Source organism: Amblyomma americanum, chromosome 9, assembly GCF_052857255.1.
Source record: "Amblyomma americanum isolate KBUSLIRL-KWMA chromosome 9, ASM5285725v1, whole genome shotgun sequence".
NCBI lineage: Eukaryota > Metazoa > Arthropoda > Arachnida > Ixodida > Ixodidae > Amblyomma > Amblyomma americanum.
In genome coordinates this window covers 89,121,769-89,139,383 of record NC_135505.1, presented here as the reverse complement: position 1 = coordinate 89,139,383, position 17,615 = coordinate 89,121,769, and the positions used below count along the sequence as shown (strand labels likewise).

The 17,615-nt window shown below is 48.1% G+C and overlaps 1 protein-coding gene across 1 annotated transcript in view; it reads right to left on the bottom strand.

The window, feature by feature from the left end:
* Positions 1-3,036: 3,036 nt before the first annotated feature.
* The window catches only part of LOC144104997 (homeobox protein Hox-A2-like), a 77,220-nt gene continuing 62,641 nt past the window's right edge, over positions 3,037-17,615 (bottom strand). Inside the window, exon 5 of the mRNA XM_077638220.1 lies at positions 3,037-3,431. Within this exon, the coding sequence (XP_077494346.1) occupies positions 3,297-3,431 (135 nt within the window). The 3' untranslated portion in view covers positions 3,037-3,296. The remainder of the gene's footprint in view (positions 3,432-17,615) is intronic.

Sequence of the window (17,615 nt, the reverse complement as noted above, 5' to 3'; positions counted from 1 at the left end):
CATCCACTGCACGGTCGACGAAGCCTCGGTCTTTATTCTGGGTCGCGTCGTTCCCCGATTCCCCGAATGGCTGGAGCCAATGTCAGTTCGGAGTAATATGAGGAGAATTTGGTGGCGTACACGATTTCAAGGGTGGTGTATGTACGTCGCCCTCGACCCAACTTACGAAGGCAGATCAGTCATTTAAAAGTAAAAGCGCCTCGAGCAGAAGTATTCGATGAACTTCGACATCCTTTACAGCCTCAAACGAACCTCGCGCACTTTGAATACACCGAGAGTGAATTTCATACCGCCGCAAGCAGCGTGGGCCTAGGCGCGGTCCTTGTTCAGAAAAGCGACGGACGGGAGAAAGTAATTGCATACTTTAGCCGTTCCCATTCCAAGTGCGAGTCTAACTATTCGACAACTGCGAAAGAGAGCCTCGCCATCATCTGGGATACGTGGAAATGCCGTGCCTACCTGTACGGACGACCGTTCAGGGTGGTCAGCGATCACCACACACTGTGCTGGCTTTCCAGTTTGAAAGACCGCTCCGGCCACCTCGCTCGATGAAGTCTGCGCCTCCAGGAGTTTGACGTCACTGTCGCTTACAAGGCCGGACACGAGCACTCTGATGCCGATTGCTTGTCAGGGGCCCCTGTAGAAGCACCACCGCCGCACGACGATAAGGACGCCTTCATGAGACTCATCAGCTCCAGCTCTTTTGCACGGCAGGAACGCTCGGACCCCGGCCTAAAACGCGTCTCCGAGTACTTGGGAGACAATATTTCTTCACCACTCGCCTCCTTCAAGCGATGATTGTATTCATTCTGTGTACAGAATGATGTCCTCGTAAAGAAATTGGCCGCAAACAAAACAGCCTCTCTCCTTGTTGTACCTGCCAGTCTTCGCTAAAAGGTGTACAGGCTGGACACGACGAGCCGACAGCTTAACATCTATGATTTTCTGGCACGCTTCGCCGCATTCAAGACAAGTATTCCGATCCCTCTCCAGTGAAGCGGCTCGCGGGGTGGTCTGATGCTGCTCAAAGCCTCCCGCTCAGAGAAGACGACCCGCTCTCATGCATGGACAGGGTCGCGTTGACTAGGCCAGAGCGGCGCTCCTCTTTTCCACGCGCGCGAGTCACGTTGTCAGGTGGCGACGCAGGAGCGGGAACAATTGCGCCAAGCCGCCGGCGCAGCTCCGGTCAAATGAAGGTCACACTGCAGCCCACGGTGAAATCGGCACCGCTAGGCCAGTGAAGCTTTCTAATTACAAAACCATGGAAAATTCTCTCCAACAAGCCCTCCCCTACTCGTCACCTGACACTAGCAGCTTCCGAGCCGCGGCCAGAGAACCTCGACCAGGCCGACACGACGCAGGCCTACCAAGGGCCCTCATTTTTTCGAAATTTTGGAAAGCAATATCCTTCCCTGGTCGGCGAGGCGCGCCGTGAAGACGCAAGAAAGCGGACTCCATCCCCACGGGCGAGCAACCAGGTCAGCTTGAGAGCGCTGCACTGCCCCATTTGTGAAATCGGTCACAAGCGCGGACCGCCAGGCGCCGCCGAAGCGGTCGCTGATTGACTGAAAGTGACAAAGGGGAGACCACAGCGAGCCGGGCAGCCAGAGGACTTCAGGTAAATACCTCCAATCTTCCCTCTTCGTGGTCGCCATCTCACCCCGTCAGCGTCACGACCAAGCCGGACGACAAGGGCCGCAGATCAAGCAGCCAGCGATTTTAGGAGAACAAAATGTATAGCCCCGGGCAAAGCGACCTGTTCATTGAGAACGGCCGCGCGTGGCGTAGATACCGAGAGCTCAGAGTTCGCGGCCTAAAGCTCAAAGAAGGACCCAGAGCATAGTAATAACCTCCACAATTTAACAGTGTGTCCTCTTTCACGCTGTTACAGTATCGCGGGTTCAACCTTCGGTGTGTCCTTCGTTCTAGTGCTAAGGTCACCGGTTGCGCGCCGAGAACGTGAGATGAAAGCGTTTTGTGCGTAACACAAGAGTGTGCAGGCTGAAATGAGTCAGCTACGAAAAGGCAGAAGGAAAAAAAACACCTGGCAAAACATCGAAGACCGCGCAAGCACGCGCCTCAGCTTAAAAAAAAAGAAAAATGTGGTTGTGGTCACACGTGCGCGAGCTGTCACTACTGTTGTCTCCTGTTCAGAATACCAGAAAACGAGTACCCCGTGACTTGGTGGATGAAGCACTCTTTAACGAACTTTTATAGACAATAGCGTGGTTTCACTGTATATAATTTTGAGAAACTCTATCACCACTAGATGCTTCGCTTAGCATTTGTTCGGGGGAAAAAATTAAAGGAACCTTTTCTGGGCTGGACCGTTCCTCCAATGTACTTATTCGTTCGCTTGCCGCTGGGGACATCAGAACGTATGCGTCAGCCACTTCAATCTTGCAACAGGCCTGATATTCGTTACCCGCCGCGGTGGCTCAGTGGTTAGGGCGCTCGACTACTGATCCGGAGTTCCCGAGTTCGAACCTGACCGCGGCGGCTGAGTTTTTATGGAGAAAAAACGCTAAGGCGCCCGTGTGCTGTGCGATGTCAGTGCACGTTAAAGATCCCCAGGTGGTCGAAATTATTCCGGAGCCCTCCACTACGGTACCTAATTCTTCCTTTCTTCCTTCACTCCTTCTCTTATCCCTTCCCTTACGGCGCGGTTCAGGTGTCCAGCGATATATAAGACAGATACTGCGCCATTTCCGTTACCCAAAAAACCAATTATTATTATTATTATTATTATTATTATTATTATTATTATTATTATTATTATTATTATTATTATTATTATTATATTCGTTCCTGTGGTTCAAAATTTTTGCGGTTTATGACTACTTCATTCGCTACAAGCATCTTACCAACTGCTCCCGGCCAGCTCAATGAACAAAAAACATGACGGACTCAGATATGGCTCAAGTGGTCAGCGCGCATACCTTTGTTTCTTCGTCGATGTTCGTTTGTTGTGGCCCCCGGCAACTTCCGAGGACGTCACCTTCTACATTATATGAACAACGCTGCACTCTCAAGCATAAGCCACCTCAGGCTCTTCGACAAACCGTGTACAGAATATCAAAAGAAACACTTGTGGCTGGCCTCAAAATTGACAACGCGGGAAGCACGACGGACCTTTCTCCAAACTGCACAACTGTGGGAATTTTAAAAACAGGAGCTCCAAGAACGCAGTAAGCACTGTATGAGCCTTGCACAGCTGCCAGAAGGCATTCTGGAACGACTGCACAGGCCAGTGTATAGAACAGCGCCCTGCATCGCTTGCACGGGCTAGTTCGCATTCAGGTCTTCATCTGCGGCACAGCATCCACGCCCCCATTCTTCACCTCTGGCTGGGGCGGAAAGGCGCAAAGGCCCGGGTTGAACCCCGACTTGCGCTTGCGCTTCATGCGCCGGTTCTGGAACCACACCTTGACCTGCGTAGACAATCATCATTTCATGCCCCAGCTGCTTTCTAGTTCGAATGAAGTTTGACCAGCTAGGATTTGCACGTTGCCGTGGTACACAGAGAAATCTAGAAGCATTACCATATAAAGAAAAATAATGAGGTTAACAGGAATCTTATATAGAAAAACAATAAAAGAAAACATGAGCTAAGCATGTTTTTAACGAGAAAAGCGTGAAAAACAATCCCGAAGCAGAACAAAAAAGAGCAGTGTAACAGCAGCGCCCGGTCGGAGGAAACGCGAGAGGAAAGAAGAAGCAGCGGTCATGCCCGCTTTTGAATCACCGACCAACTGCGCCAGGGTTAGAAAATAATTCCAGCGTAACCAATGCAGCACAATTCGAGGACAGACTGGAGGATGACAGCGCACCTTATAGAACCCCAGGTAGTGAAATTATATGGAGCCCTCCACTACGCCGTCGCTCATAGCCTGAGTCGCTTTCGGACGTTAAACCCCATAAAACTTAAACTAAACAAGTCCAGTGTATAGAATAATAAGAAATAAACGTAATAAATAACGAAATAATAAAAGTCCTGGACAAACAAGCGACTCATGAAGCTTATCGAATCATGATCATGACGCCCTTATTTTGGTTTCTATAACGTCAAGTCGTTCAGAGAGCATAACGCTCGTAGAGAACATGTTCTGTGCGTGTTTCGTGCTCAACACACCATTACTAGTGATATCATTTGGTTAAAAATGGTCTGGATATGGTTAAACTCATAGCATTTGATCGTCTTTGTTTGCCTTCCAGGTCAAAGCGACTTTCAGTGTTGCGGAACACAGACTTCGGTCGTTCTAGACATGTGTTTGCCCTTTGTACCTCGTAGGACCGAGTCTGGAACGACCACGTGCAAGGAACAGTCCCAGGTTTTGAGCGAAAAATTCAAGCCGCACCCCCACACCGCTATTTCGCACAATCTGCACAGCCGATTTTCTAGACTGCAGGTCAGCATAGGTCGCAGTGCCACTTCTGCGTAATAAAGCCACAACAACTCACCCGGCCCTACACGCGTAACACCACGCGAACACTGACTGCTTATGGCAGGCGGCTACCAAGTCACTGCCATCTCTGGAAAGGGATTAAGCCTGAGCGTGGCGCCCACACCACTCACGCTTGCGATGTGGCGGGTGTTGAGAGCTTCTGGCAGAAACTGCGCGCGGGCACTAAAAGCTGGTGGTTCTTATCATCTGGTGGAGCTCGGGAGGGTCGTTTTCGTGGTAGTGACTGAAGAAGAACAATAAATTAAACAGAGAAAAAAAGAGAAGTGGAGGAAGGAGGGAAAAGGGAATGGAGGAATGCGGAGGGGTAGGGTGAAAGAAACGGTAAGCCGGCGACATTAATTACTGGGAAAACCTTTGGCCATGTGCACGACCTTTTTAAAGAGTTTCTTCATAATTCTGCAACAGCGAAACACAGCGAGGACAAGATCGAGAAGTGACACAAAGACTTCTCGCTCTTGTCGTCGTTGTGTTGCACATTTTGCACAATTATGACGCAGTACCAACTTGGCCAAACTTCTGTCGTAAAGATTATGTCAGTACCGGAAAGTACCTCAGAGATCCTGTCTCCTATGGATATGAGGATTCCTGCCGGTTGTAAGGTTTTAAATTAGTGGGTAAGGAATGCATCTCTGTATTTTCTATACCTCAAAGATTTGAAGCCTCATTGAAGAAAGAGTAGATTAAGGTCGCCAGAACTGTAACCACGTTGATTAATATGTTCAGACACTGCCTTCTGGGTCTTTTGTTTATACTTGCGCACGCAGAGGACAGCACATGAAAAGGAACTCACACAGGGGCAAACTTCATCTATATTTTATTGTGATCATCATAGATATATGTTTTCACAATGAGGAGGATCATTCAGACATGATAATTAGAAACCTTTAATTCGAAAGAGCCAAAAACCTAATGCGACTCTCTTACACCTGTCCCCAAACAAGAATTTCCCTTTATCCTGCAAAGCTACTGATTGCGCACTGACGCAACCAGGACCATACCTGAGAATTTCCCTCGCCATCCCTCGCGTCATTTGATTCCTGTGCGAGTACAAAATTCGGCAACCGTTATATGATGGGACTGCACCCTTTGCACGAACTGCACTGCTCTACGATCAGAAACCCACTTTAAGTTTGCGCTTGTGCGTGTCACTTTGAATGTCTTGTCTTGTGTGCGCGCAATTATTTCCAAAAGTATGAAGCACCAACTCGCCCAAAATGCAGCGCTTCTCAGCGTTCTTTGCTGTGTAAGCTTATTGTTCAATTAGTCTTGCGCTCATTGATTGTCCAGTTTCTCCGATTATTTGTTTCTCACAAGAGGAGAGTTTAATCATGTAGATGACATCAGATGACATGCAGTTAAAGCTAGTCTTTATATCCAAGATGAAGTCGCTTCTCGTGCTTCTAAATTAGTGTCTATTTATTTATTTATATGCCCTCAGGACACGAATGCATTACAGAGGCAAAATGTGAGGACAGACACTTGGTAACGTAAGGTGCAACAAGAAGAACAATAACTGGATTAAGGCGGCAGAAAAACAAACGAAAACAAAAACGATTGACAAGGCAAAAAAAAAAAACCCTTCGAGGTGGAAAATAATGACTGCGAGACAAATGCAAGGGTAGTTAAAAGAATTAATAAATAGATATTACAAACGGTATTCGTGAAAGACTTCAAGTCAGTAATAGGACGAGTTGTTGGGCTAGTTGGTGCTGAACCGTTGGTGCGCCTGTGACGTCGTCTGCATTGTTTTCTGTCTACAGTCTATGTCTTTAAGCCCTGTCAGCTACCAAAGTTAGTAATGTCGGCTATATAACTGGGTAAGTGGTTCCAACTCTCAGATGTGCTGGGGACAAATCATTAAAAACGATGTTTAGTCTGGAATTAAGGAACACCTACTGAATCGCTCTTGTCGCTTTGTAAGCGTTTGCATGTCTTGTACCAAGGTCGAGAGGATGAGCTTACTTTTCGCCGAGGTTTCTTATTAAGCCAAGCGTGTACCAGGAAATCTCTCAGGTTTCTGTTGTGCCTGTATATAACCCTTGGTGTGTTGGGAAATATTTTCTTGAGACGATCGTTGCTAGTTAAAATAAGGTGTTATATTCGCAGTATACTGTTTATATTTCGAAGGGCGTCCGAGTATTTCGTTATAAGTGTAGGGGCCGCTCACTGCTAATTTCTCTTAGTTTATATCTACATCGCCTGGTTTAGGCTGGTTGCTATAGTTGGACCCCATTTTTAAGAGAGTTCTCAGAATGGTTCCTATCAGTTAGGGTGCTTTTTAGTGAGTGGAGGTGTTTCAAATAGTCGTCGTCATCGGAACATGTTCTGCTAAGGCGCGTAGCCTCTCCTACAAACATCGCATAAGTAGAACGTTCAGTAGGACTATTTGTAAACACACAGCTTTTTTAAAACAGCGCGAACAACGTCGGACAAGAACAAGAAGGACACTTAATTTCTGTTCGTTTATATGTACAGTTGCCAGCAAAAGTTTACGTGACGTGTGTGTGTGTGCTGAAAAATAAATTCATTCCGGCGCAGGCACAAAAGCCTGAAATGTTTGAAGGAACTCGGGGCCTACATGCTCCTTCATCTGGTAACGATATGAGGCTGCTGGCTAGCGAGATAAGGCTACAATAAACGTTTTTCGAAGAAATCGGGTCCAACAAACTTTTGCTGCCGACAGCACATCGCCTGGTTTTGGGGTGGTCTCGTGTCCTTGTTCTTGTGCGACGTTGTTCGCGCTGTTTTACAAAAGATGCATCCTACAAATATGCCTCGTTTGGATGAGCCCTAGTTAAATCTAAGTTTTTTTTCCGTCTGTAGGCTTCCTGTTGAGAGTGGTTTTAAGCCGGCTATTTTCAAAACGGGTGGCAGTGTCGAGAAAATTGAATTCTGTTATAGAGCAGTGGAAGATAAATTCAATGCTAGAGTGCTTGGAATGAATTAAGGTGCGGGAGGAAAGCTTTTAGGATATCAGACCCGTGGTCATTTCAGTATTATCAAGTACGCGTTAAGTGTTATGAAGCACGCAGACTGATGTATATAGCATGAGCAAACACAGTTTCACACGCGCCGCGTATAATGGCCAGTCATGTGACCTTTGCGGTCTTTATATAGTCCACAATACACAGCAATAAACGTTTTTTTCACTCTGCCACTACCCGCCGGCTACTTTCCGTTGCTTCAGTGGCGACGAGGGTGGGACAGCTGCACGATGACAGCCAAGTCACCCGACTTCAGCGACACGACCGGTACCTGGAGCAGTTACCGCGTTCGTGTGGAGGCCTTTTTGGGGGCCACGGCATCACAGATACGGGCAAGAAGCGTGCGCTTCTGGTGTCGGCCCTGAGCGAAAACTTGGCTCGCTTGCTGCAAGGCCAGTGCCAGTCGAAATCGGTGAACAGCTTGAGCTACGAAGTCGTCATACAGAACCTGGACAACCACTTCGATCCACAAGCCAATGAGATTGCAGCAAGCTACGCTGTCTTTATGCGGAACCAAGCGGAAGGCAAAAAGGTACGGGACTATATCACCGACCTGAGACGTCTCGCAAAGGACTGCAGTCTCGAGAAGTTTTTTGGACCGCATGCTGCGGGATCGGATTGTCTGCGGAATCCGTTATGAACAAGCTCGACGACACATGTTGTCGCAACAGAAGATAAGCCTGGCCGAGGCAGAAGCGTTTGCTCTAGCAGCGGAATCCACAGAAACGAATTTCCGGGCAATGCAAGAGAGGAGCTTCAACGACAACGGTGCTGCCCACTTCGTACAGAAGCCCAAGAGGAATCCGCAGAAGTCCGTATGCGGGCATGGATCCATGACAGAGTCCACTCTGTGCGGAAGGTGTGGCTCGAACCATGCTTCGGAATGTGCAGACACAAGAAAGCGACGTGTCACAAGATTTTGTCAAGGTGGGGTCATATACCATTTCCCGAGCATTTCACCCTAAATAAGCTGAGCACCAGATTGGAGGAAAGCTTGTACCCTCTGTACCACTGATGGGTGCCCTGTGGCACTGGCGATCGAACCCCGCACCTCACGCTTGCGAGGCGGATGCTCAACCACGTGTCACAAGTGCGGTAGGAAGGGTCACCTGGCAAGGATGTGCTCCAGCGGTCCCGCTAACCCCTCAGTAACTTACGCGGTGAAGGAGCGGCCGATTCCGAACATGGCCGCGGGAAGAATCCAAAGGTGGGCACTGCTACTGTCGGCTTACCATTATGATATCGAGTACCGCCCAGGATACCTAAATGCTAACGCAGGTGCGCTCAGTCGATTACTATTGTCGTGCTTGGGAGAACGAGATGGGCAAGAACCCATGGAATACGTGCTTTATACACGGGGCCTAAATTCAATGGCTCTTTCCGCTCGGCAACTAGCCGACCTAAGCCGCTCCGACGAAACGCTTCAGCGGACCAGAGGGTGGATCTCACGCGGTTGGCCACGGCACTTATCGGCAGCACAGCAACACTTGATGCCGTACTTTTCTCGCCGTAGCGAGCTCGCCGCCAGCCACGATCTGATTTACTGAAGCCATCGAGTAGTGTTACCTTAGCAGTTCCTTTAGCATGCAGCGATGCATGCTAAAGGAACTGCACGGCAGTCACTCCAGTATCACAGCCATCACAGCTCGAGCATTACTTTGGTATCCTGGACTAGATAGGGACATCGAAGTGTTGGTTCAAAGTAGCCCTCAATATATTCAATGCTGGCCCATGCCGTCTGCTGAAGTTCCGTCTCCATCGCCGGCGAGCAACAAACTATGGTACAGGTTGCATATGGATTTTACATGCTCCATCAGTGGCTACCAAATTTTTGTTTTAGTTGGCGGCGAGACAAAATGGATGGAGGCCATACCTTTTACGACCGCCACGGCAGAGACCACCATTCAAGTAGTTCAGGGTATTCTCGCACGGTTTGGCCTACCATACTGCTTGGTATCGGACAACGGACCACAGTTTGCAAGTGCCACCATGTCTAGTTTCTTGCAGGAACGCTACGTGAAACACGTCAGAACAGCCCCATACCATCCTCATCCAAATGGGTTGGCGGAACGGGCCGTGCGGACGGTAAAGGAAGGGCTTCGAAAGAACTCAGCAGCTAAATTGCAAGAACTCTAATCAAGTTTTTACTCCGTTATAGAACGACACCTTTGGAAGGAGGGAAATCGCCAGCGGAACTGCTGTTGGGTTTCTGTCCCCAAGCCAGGCTGACAGCTTCACTCAGACATCAAGGTCAGAGGAGATGATTCCGGTGAACCTGTTCCAGCAGCGACAAAATCACCAAAACTGTTTCAACCGGGTAAGCATGTGTGGTCGCGACAGTTTCGGGTGCTGGATGCCTGTGACTGTAGTGTCCACGTCGGGAGCACGCATGGTTACTGTGGAAACACCGGAGGGATCGCAGCGGCGCCGCGTGTACCAACTCAGGCTACGGCTCGACGTGGGGTCGTCACCTAGCAAGCCGAGCCCAGTCCGGACCCACGACGAACCCCAAAGCAGCTCCGAGCAAGCAGAAGATCATCAAGGTACGGAGGCACGGAAAGTCCGCTCTCAAGCTGAAGACCAACGACCACCACGTCGCTCGACTCGCCTACGGAAGCCACCAGATCGTCTCAATAACTCCAGCTTAGGGGGAAGGGATGTAGTATTATCAAGCACGCAGGCTGATGTATAGCAAAGTAAAGACTGTTTCACACGTGCCGCGTATCATGGCCACTCATGTCACCTTTCCGGTAATTATAAGCCAGCAACACCCAGCAATAACCGTTTTTTCTTTCTGCCACAACCCACCGGCTACGTTCCGTTACTTCAGTCCCGTATCATAAAAATGCCATTTATCTAACGCAGGTATATCAGCGGTTTGTCAAAACGTGAATTAAGAAGTTTAGACTCTACTAATTCAATAAAATATTTGGATAAGTTGTTGCAAAGCAAGTGCCCATACTTGTTCCAAATACTTGAAGGCTTTTCGGACAGCCGAAAATCCAGACTAGCCCATGAGCGTAGTGATACTCTGAATCGCTTCTGGCGAAAGACCATAGTGTTTGAACCTGACGCTGGTTAGAGCGTACGAGTCTTGAGTCGAACTCTTCACTGGGGAGAAAAACACAAACCACCTTTTCTGGCTACGTTATTCTAAACTGGGTTTGCCCCGAAGGGGCGCAGCGAAGTTTGCGGAGCCTCCTCCAAGCACACACCCCTGAAGAAGCCGGGTGCCGGGCCGGGGGTGGCTTGTACCCATTTTTACCGGTGGGTGTCCGGCGGTGGGTTTCGTACCAACCACCTCCCGCAGACGAAGCGGACGCCCAGACCACTAGGCCACGACTGCCTAGTATTTGGATGCCTTCATTTATGGCAATACTTGTGTACAAAGCGTTGACTTTGTGTGTAAACGGTGTGCTCTCGGCGGGGACAATGGCTGCGTCGTTAATTGACTCTATGATGTAGAAAGTGCGGTGTGTCCTGGACAAAGGAAGGAAGGAGTGTTGGAATGTCTGCTAGTTGGCTGTTCAGAAAAATTGACAAGTTCGGTGTAGGCGTGCTACCGGCGCACAAGAAAGATAGCAGAGGTCTTCCATATCATCAGAACCACAAGCAGCTGCGTCAGCACACCTTCAGTAACCCTAACCTCCAAGGAAATGAGCTTGTTGCATATCGACGATAACAGCACGAGCTTTTGATGCGGTGCTATTTTTATCCACATTTTTAATGAGTACATCTCTGTTTGACCATGCGCATGTGCGTATAAATCGACGTGATTACTTCAAACAAAATTTAGTTGTAAGGTCAGCGCCGTTGTGTGTTCCCTTCGTTCTTGGTCCTTGTTGCTTAGCGCTGTTTTAATATTGTGGAATAGACCTGCCCCAGATATCTGCTGGACACAAGTCTTCTGCAGAAACCTTACGGACTTTAGGTAGCAAGTTGAATCTTTCTGCTTGGTTTTTTGACAGGATTAAGAAGTTCTGGTCCGATTGTGTTTCTTGTTCTCTGGATAGTAGGTCTGCCCGTTTGTTCTGTTGTCACAAAATTCGGCGCATTTTCAAAAAAAAAAAAAACCGGCGCTACGACTAGGCAATCGCGCCCGCGCGCGGAAAAGTAGCACAAAAAAATCAGTGGGAAAGAACCCCCGGAGAGCGCGTAAGCCGTGCGTGGGCTTTTCACTCAGCTCGCCGGCGGGGCGCCAAAGTAAATATAGCCACGGGCGGCGTCGATGTTTCTCGAATGTTGGAGAAATTTCTGCTACTTGTCGACGGAAAGGGGGCAACCTTGTGCGCGCCAAAGTGATACCTCCCACCTTCGCTCCGGCGCCGATGACTCAGCGTGCCGAGAATGACCTACATTTTTCTGCATGGTGATTTCCGCGCTCGACCAATGGGGTCGGGCGCCCGGGGCGAGAAGGAGGAGTTTGTGCAGTTCAAGCTGCGTGTATGTGCGCGCCTGCCTTGGCGCGAAGAACGAACCTGCGCGGTCTGCACCTATAAATGAGGGGTTGCAACCGCTGTCTGTTAGCCGAAGCCGCCGTTTAAGCTTTCGAGGAGCGCGGCCGCTCGACTCCCGGGAGAACACCACTCGACCAGCCAGGACGGACCAGCGAGCAAATGTGCGCTAGTCTTCGGATCGGCCCCGTCGTGCTCCTCAGGTCGTCGGACTGTCGCGGCGCCCGGTGAACAAATTGTGTTTTGTTTGCTTGTCTTTCTCTGCGTTAGTGCACTTTAGGTGCAAAGATTTTGTTGAATTGTATCTCTCTCTATAGTGATTTTGCATGAGTTGCATTGTATTTGTGAATCACTTTGTATCTACTCGTACGAGTGATTGTGAAAACCTCTGCATCGTCTCTCAGCTTTATAAACTTTGTTTTGTTTTGTGAACCTTTGGCTCCAACCCATTCTCTGGCTTGCGACCGGCGAAAGCTGGGCACCAAACGACCAACCCCCTTGTCACTTGGTAGCTGGTTTCCGGATGAGCTTGCCACGCTGAGTCGAGGGCATCTCCTCTGTGACCGAGACCGCTACATCCACACGCTCTAAGGGTGTCTGGGAGCGCACGCGAATGTGCGTGAAGTGGTGACATCTGCATAACTTTGCAGAACCCTAAAGCGGAATCGGAATTTATTTCATATCATGGGAAGGGCTATTGAATTGCCTGATGGTCTTTTTTAAATTTATTTTCCGACTGGCAGGGGGACTATGCTACCGCGGTTCTCTGCTGGCTGAAAAGGGCTCTGAGAGTAAAGTTGCAGTATGCCTGCATTTTTCACGCACGGCGATTCACGAATATCGTCCAGCAAGAAGATTCTAAATTTGCTTTTAGTCAATATTTGAATTTCAGCGTCTTCGCCTCTTTCCCTCTCCACTCGTCACTTTCTGTGCGCGGCCCCAGAAGTGGGGCCGCGGAGCTACGCGCCTTACAGGCCGCGGCCACGCTAGCTGCCTTAGGTCTGAAATAATCTAACCAATAGCTATCCCTCAACATTTATACGCAGGTGCGTGCAAAGTAGAAGGGCGCGAGCATGAAAAGCCGCCGAAAATTGCTCGCCAAATTTCGCGCGTGATTGTGGGTTTTCTGCTGCATATAGAAGTGTATTATTTCGCTCAGGTGTTCATGACAACACAATTCAGTGAATGGGTGAGTTTCTGTGCTCTCCTCGGAAGGTGTCCAGAACCCCTTTAATAACTATATCGGTACAGGAAGCTCACTGGTTTAGAGTAGCCTGTTGTCTACAGGAAAGGTTTTTTCGCTTGCGAGCTTGCTTTATTTTTTCTGTAATTTCTTTGGAGACAGATTTAATAAGCAAATCGAGTTCCGGACTCTGTTTCGTGCCCGATGTTCATGTTCAGTAGGCTTTGAGAGTGATAGCATTAAGGCTGTCTCCATAAGCATGGTGAACACGTCTTTGCCGAATGTTAAGAGACTGCTGGTAAATTAGAATCGGGTTTTTCGTTTTTTCGGTGAAGTACTGCTTTTAATGCGCATTCTTCGTGAAAATTGTGTGAGATCTCGATGAAGTTAATACTCATTGAAGTTATTGTTTGCTGGGCAAAATGTGAGGGTACATGCTTCAGAATCGCTTTGTCGCATTCATTTAGGAGTTCCTTACAACCAACAATGATCAACATATCCATAGAAAACTTAGAATCTCTCAGGTACATTCCGGCACAGGCGTATTTCTTTAAAAAGGTAGAGCACATGGTCAGAGGTTTTCCCAGTACTTAATGCCATGCTTAATGCCATGCTTTATCGTTTCTTTCACCCTACCCCTTCGCCCCGACCCGACATTCCCCGTTCAATTCCCTCTTACCCTCCTTCCTTTGCCCCTACTTTCCTTTTTTTCTTCCTGTGTATATACTTTTACCTTGTACCCTGCACCTACTCCTATCATTTCTCAGGAACCCTGGGATTCGACGCTCCTTCCTGCCCCCCTTCCTTTCACGCTTTCTGGAAACTCATCCCCATTTTATGTTTCCTTCAATTCCCCGGTAGTTCGTTCTGCAATGCTGCTTAATTCATTTATTCTAGTCTATCAGGTCAGCACAGCGAGTAATACCAATCCACCTGTCGCAGCTGAACACAGCCTTTCAAGCCCAAGCTGGCTACTCTTCTCGCTCCACTCCCCGGATTACTTTCTTCTGAGCTGGCCCATTTTTTTCTATCACAGTTTTTACAGGTCAGCCATTTAATTTTCTTTAGCACACAACATGCCTGGACAAGATTCACCTTGGTAACCCTAAGAACTTTCTCACTTTACACCCTCCTTCTCGCCCTCGCCGGGCCTTCTTTCTCGGAGTAAAGGCCCTATTTAAGCCCGGCCAGTATTATCCTCGTGTGGGACGGCATGAATGGGCAGTCATGGAGTCTAGTGAACAATAAACGTCTTAAAACCATTGTTCTAGTGCAGCACACTACAAGGACACGGAACAAGAGGACGCACACAGCGCTAGACGTCCCGTTTTGTTCTGCGTTGTAGAGCTGAGGGTGGAAGAGGGTTAGTGTAAACAGAAGGCAAGGGCTAAGCACGCGGTAATGTAGCACGTACAGATAACTTGCGTCCCTTCATCTCATAAGATAGACAGCCATTAATCAGCGCTTTGCCTAGTTGTCTTGAAACGTTGGCAAGCACCGTGAGACTTTCCTTAATTGTTCACTTCGTAAGCGTCCGGAAGGGGGTATCTGGAATGTGGAGGAAGGGCATGGCAAGAACGGAGGAATGTAGCACGATTTATGTCAACTCCTGCTATATACTTGTCAAGGCCTGCTCCCACAATTCTTACGTCATGACCCGCTGGCTGAGTGAAGAGCGCAGCTCCTGCGGAAGCGATATCAGCTTTCTCCACGGTTATTTCGCTTGGCTGTTTAGGCTCCCTTGATGCCGCTGGAATCGTGGCGTCTTTCTCGTCTGTGTGGTACCTTTATTGTGCCTTGAGCTGCGCTTTTTATGAGACCGTAGCGTCTGCCATGGATCTCTGTTCGCATCGTGGTGTCACGCACGATGCCGAAAAAGCGTTGTGTGCCGGGATACACCAGCAATTATGATACCAGGAAAAAAGTGCGTCTTTTCATTCCCCAAAGACGAAAGCATGCGAAAGAAGTGGGAGCCATTGCCCGGGCCATTGCCCGAAGAGACTTGGCAGCAACTGGATTGTATATACTAAGGTAAAACCTGTATACCGATTGTATTTATGCTGCTATTTTTCCTTAGCACGCATTCTTGTATCCTGGAGAATGTCATTCGTGCCCGTATATGTTGCAAACGAGACGAAGCGTTGTGAATTTATCGCATTCCTGACAGCACTGTTATTATTACCGCTGCTTTTCTGTATGCAAGTGAATATTTTTCTGAAATGAAGAGTTTGATCTCTGTAGGTATGCTCTGATCACTTCGAACCGAACTGAAAAAAAAAACGCGACGGCGTACAGTGACTCAAGAACGGGGAAGGTGATAGAAGTGCAACTGCCGTGCCTCGTCTGCGCCCGCAATCGGTACCGACTATATTTCCTGGCTGCCCTTCGTACCTCTCGAAGGTACAGCAGATATCAAGAGAGGCGCCCGTTGTAAAATGAGAGGGGGGAAGCCTCACAGCTTTCTCACGCCCTTGATTATTCTGTTGCTTCATATGCAGAAGAAAAAAAGACTGATTTTCAACATTTCAAAGAACGAAAATATATGCCTTAAAGCAGTTTCAGTACCAGAACCTTGGACGGTCATCTTTGGGAACAAGTGTGTAAAGTTCCTTAACATTGTGAACCAAAGTGAACCAATCGTGCCTGAAAGCCTCTGACTGTGTTTCAGGACCCGCACGTTAGTGCATGTTTTCAAGGCGCTTGAGTGAAGAGGCTTGAAAACAGCCTTTTTTTTTAAATACATAGCACATGAAGACAGGACAATGCAGAGACAACACAGGACGATCGCTGACAACTGCAGCGTTATTTGAAATCCACACGCGAGGAAACCAGTGTGCATGTTCAGCCACGCAACAACAAATGGAAAGATTAGGACACCGATACAGTTATCATGAAAACATCGCATTACCAAAATTCAGACTCCCAGAAAAAAGGTAACAGCAAACACAAGCTTTGATCTTTAACTTTCGGCATGAAGAAAAATTTTTTACTTTGAATTGAGGAAACAAAATTCTTTATGCGAGAGAGCAAGGGAAGGTTCGCTAACACACTTGTCCCTTCCAGTCCTTTGGATGTTAGACGCCTCAAGAAGTTCTCTGGCAAGCTGGCCTTTGGCGCGGCCAGCAACCTTAGTTTTGTAAAAAAACAGGACGGCACCCGCAGTCCCTACAATGCATGGGCAAGTGCCTACCGCTTACACCCTCGAGTGAATTGGAGCGCTCGTGAAAGCGACCATTCAAGCATCGGCTAGTTTGTCCTAAGTAGACGATACTGCAGCTTAGAGGGATTTCGTACACAACGCAAACAGTGCAATCAAAAAATTTAGTTGCGTGCTTGATTATGTAAGCTGGTTTTTTGGCAATATTCCTGCTGGAAAGAGCGCAAAGTCTGGAAAGCTTTCGGGGAGTTGTGAAAACCATATCTACTCCTAATTTTCCAGCTACTGTTTTTAGATTATGCGAAATGCTGTGGGCGTAAGGCAGTACTTCAAATTTTTTTCCGATTTTCATTCTGGGAACCGGACCGCGTTTCTTGTCGACGTAATTTCTTATTCTAGATTTCTGCCACTGCCGTGAGAACGGACATAGGAAAACCAGCTTTCTTGAGTCGCTCAACTTGTAGTTCAAAACTCGAACCCACTCTGTGAAAACAAGACTTTAAAAGCGCGGCTCTGAAAGACAACGAAGCTATTCCTTTTTCCACGAGTTAGAATGCGAACATTCAAACGGTAACACAGACTTAGTCGAACGTGGCACATAGGCCCAACAAATGTGGCTAGTGTGGTTAAAAAACAATATCAGAACTAAAACCTTTAGTGAATGATGTGGGAGCTCAAATGTTATTTTAGGGCATAGAAACAGATGAAAAAGCGTGAAGAACTTTGCCAGCGATAGCAGCGATATTATCTTCTGTTGGTTTTAAAAGGACCAGGAAGTCGTCCACGTACCTACAAACTTTAGGAACGGTTTCAGTGTTGAATTTTTGGTTTAGAGCGCGGTCAAACTTTGCAAGAAGATTTCACACAATACAGGCGCCACGCAAGAACCGATACATATTCCAGCCTTTTGAATGTAGAATTTCTCATTGAAATTAATGTTGGTGCTCTTCAAGCAAAATGTTAGTAGCTCTAAGAAAGCTTCAACAGAAAGGCCACTGGTATTTTGAAAGGCCACGCTTCCAGCAACATCAATGCTCTCGCGAACTGCTGCCAAAAGTTCATCGTGCGGAACTGAATAAAATAGTTCAATATCCGCCGAGATGCCGCAGTTAGCCCCGTGCCGTTCTTTACGAAGCACTTGAGCGATTTGTTTCGAATTGCGCACCTTGAAAGGGTCTTCAGTCTGTAGCTTGCTGAGTTGAAGCTGTAGAAACCTACAGATCTCAGCTTGCCACGTTTCACGCTCGGTGACAATGGCTCTGAAAGGTACCTGCGCCTGAATTTTTTACACGTGATGTTTTCATGATAACTGTATCGGCGTCCTAATCTTTCCCTTAGTTGTTGCGTGGCTGAACATGCGCACTGGTTCCC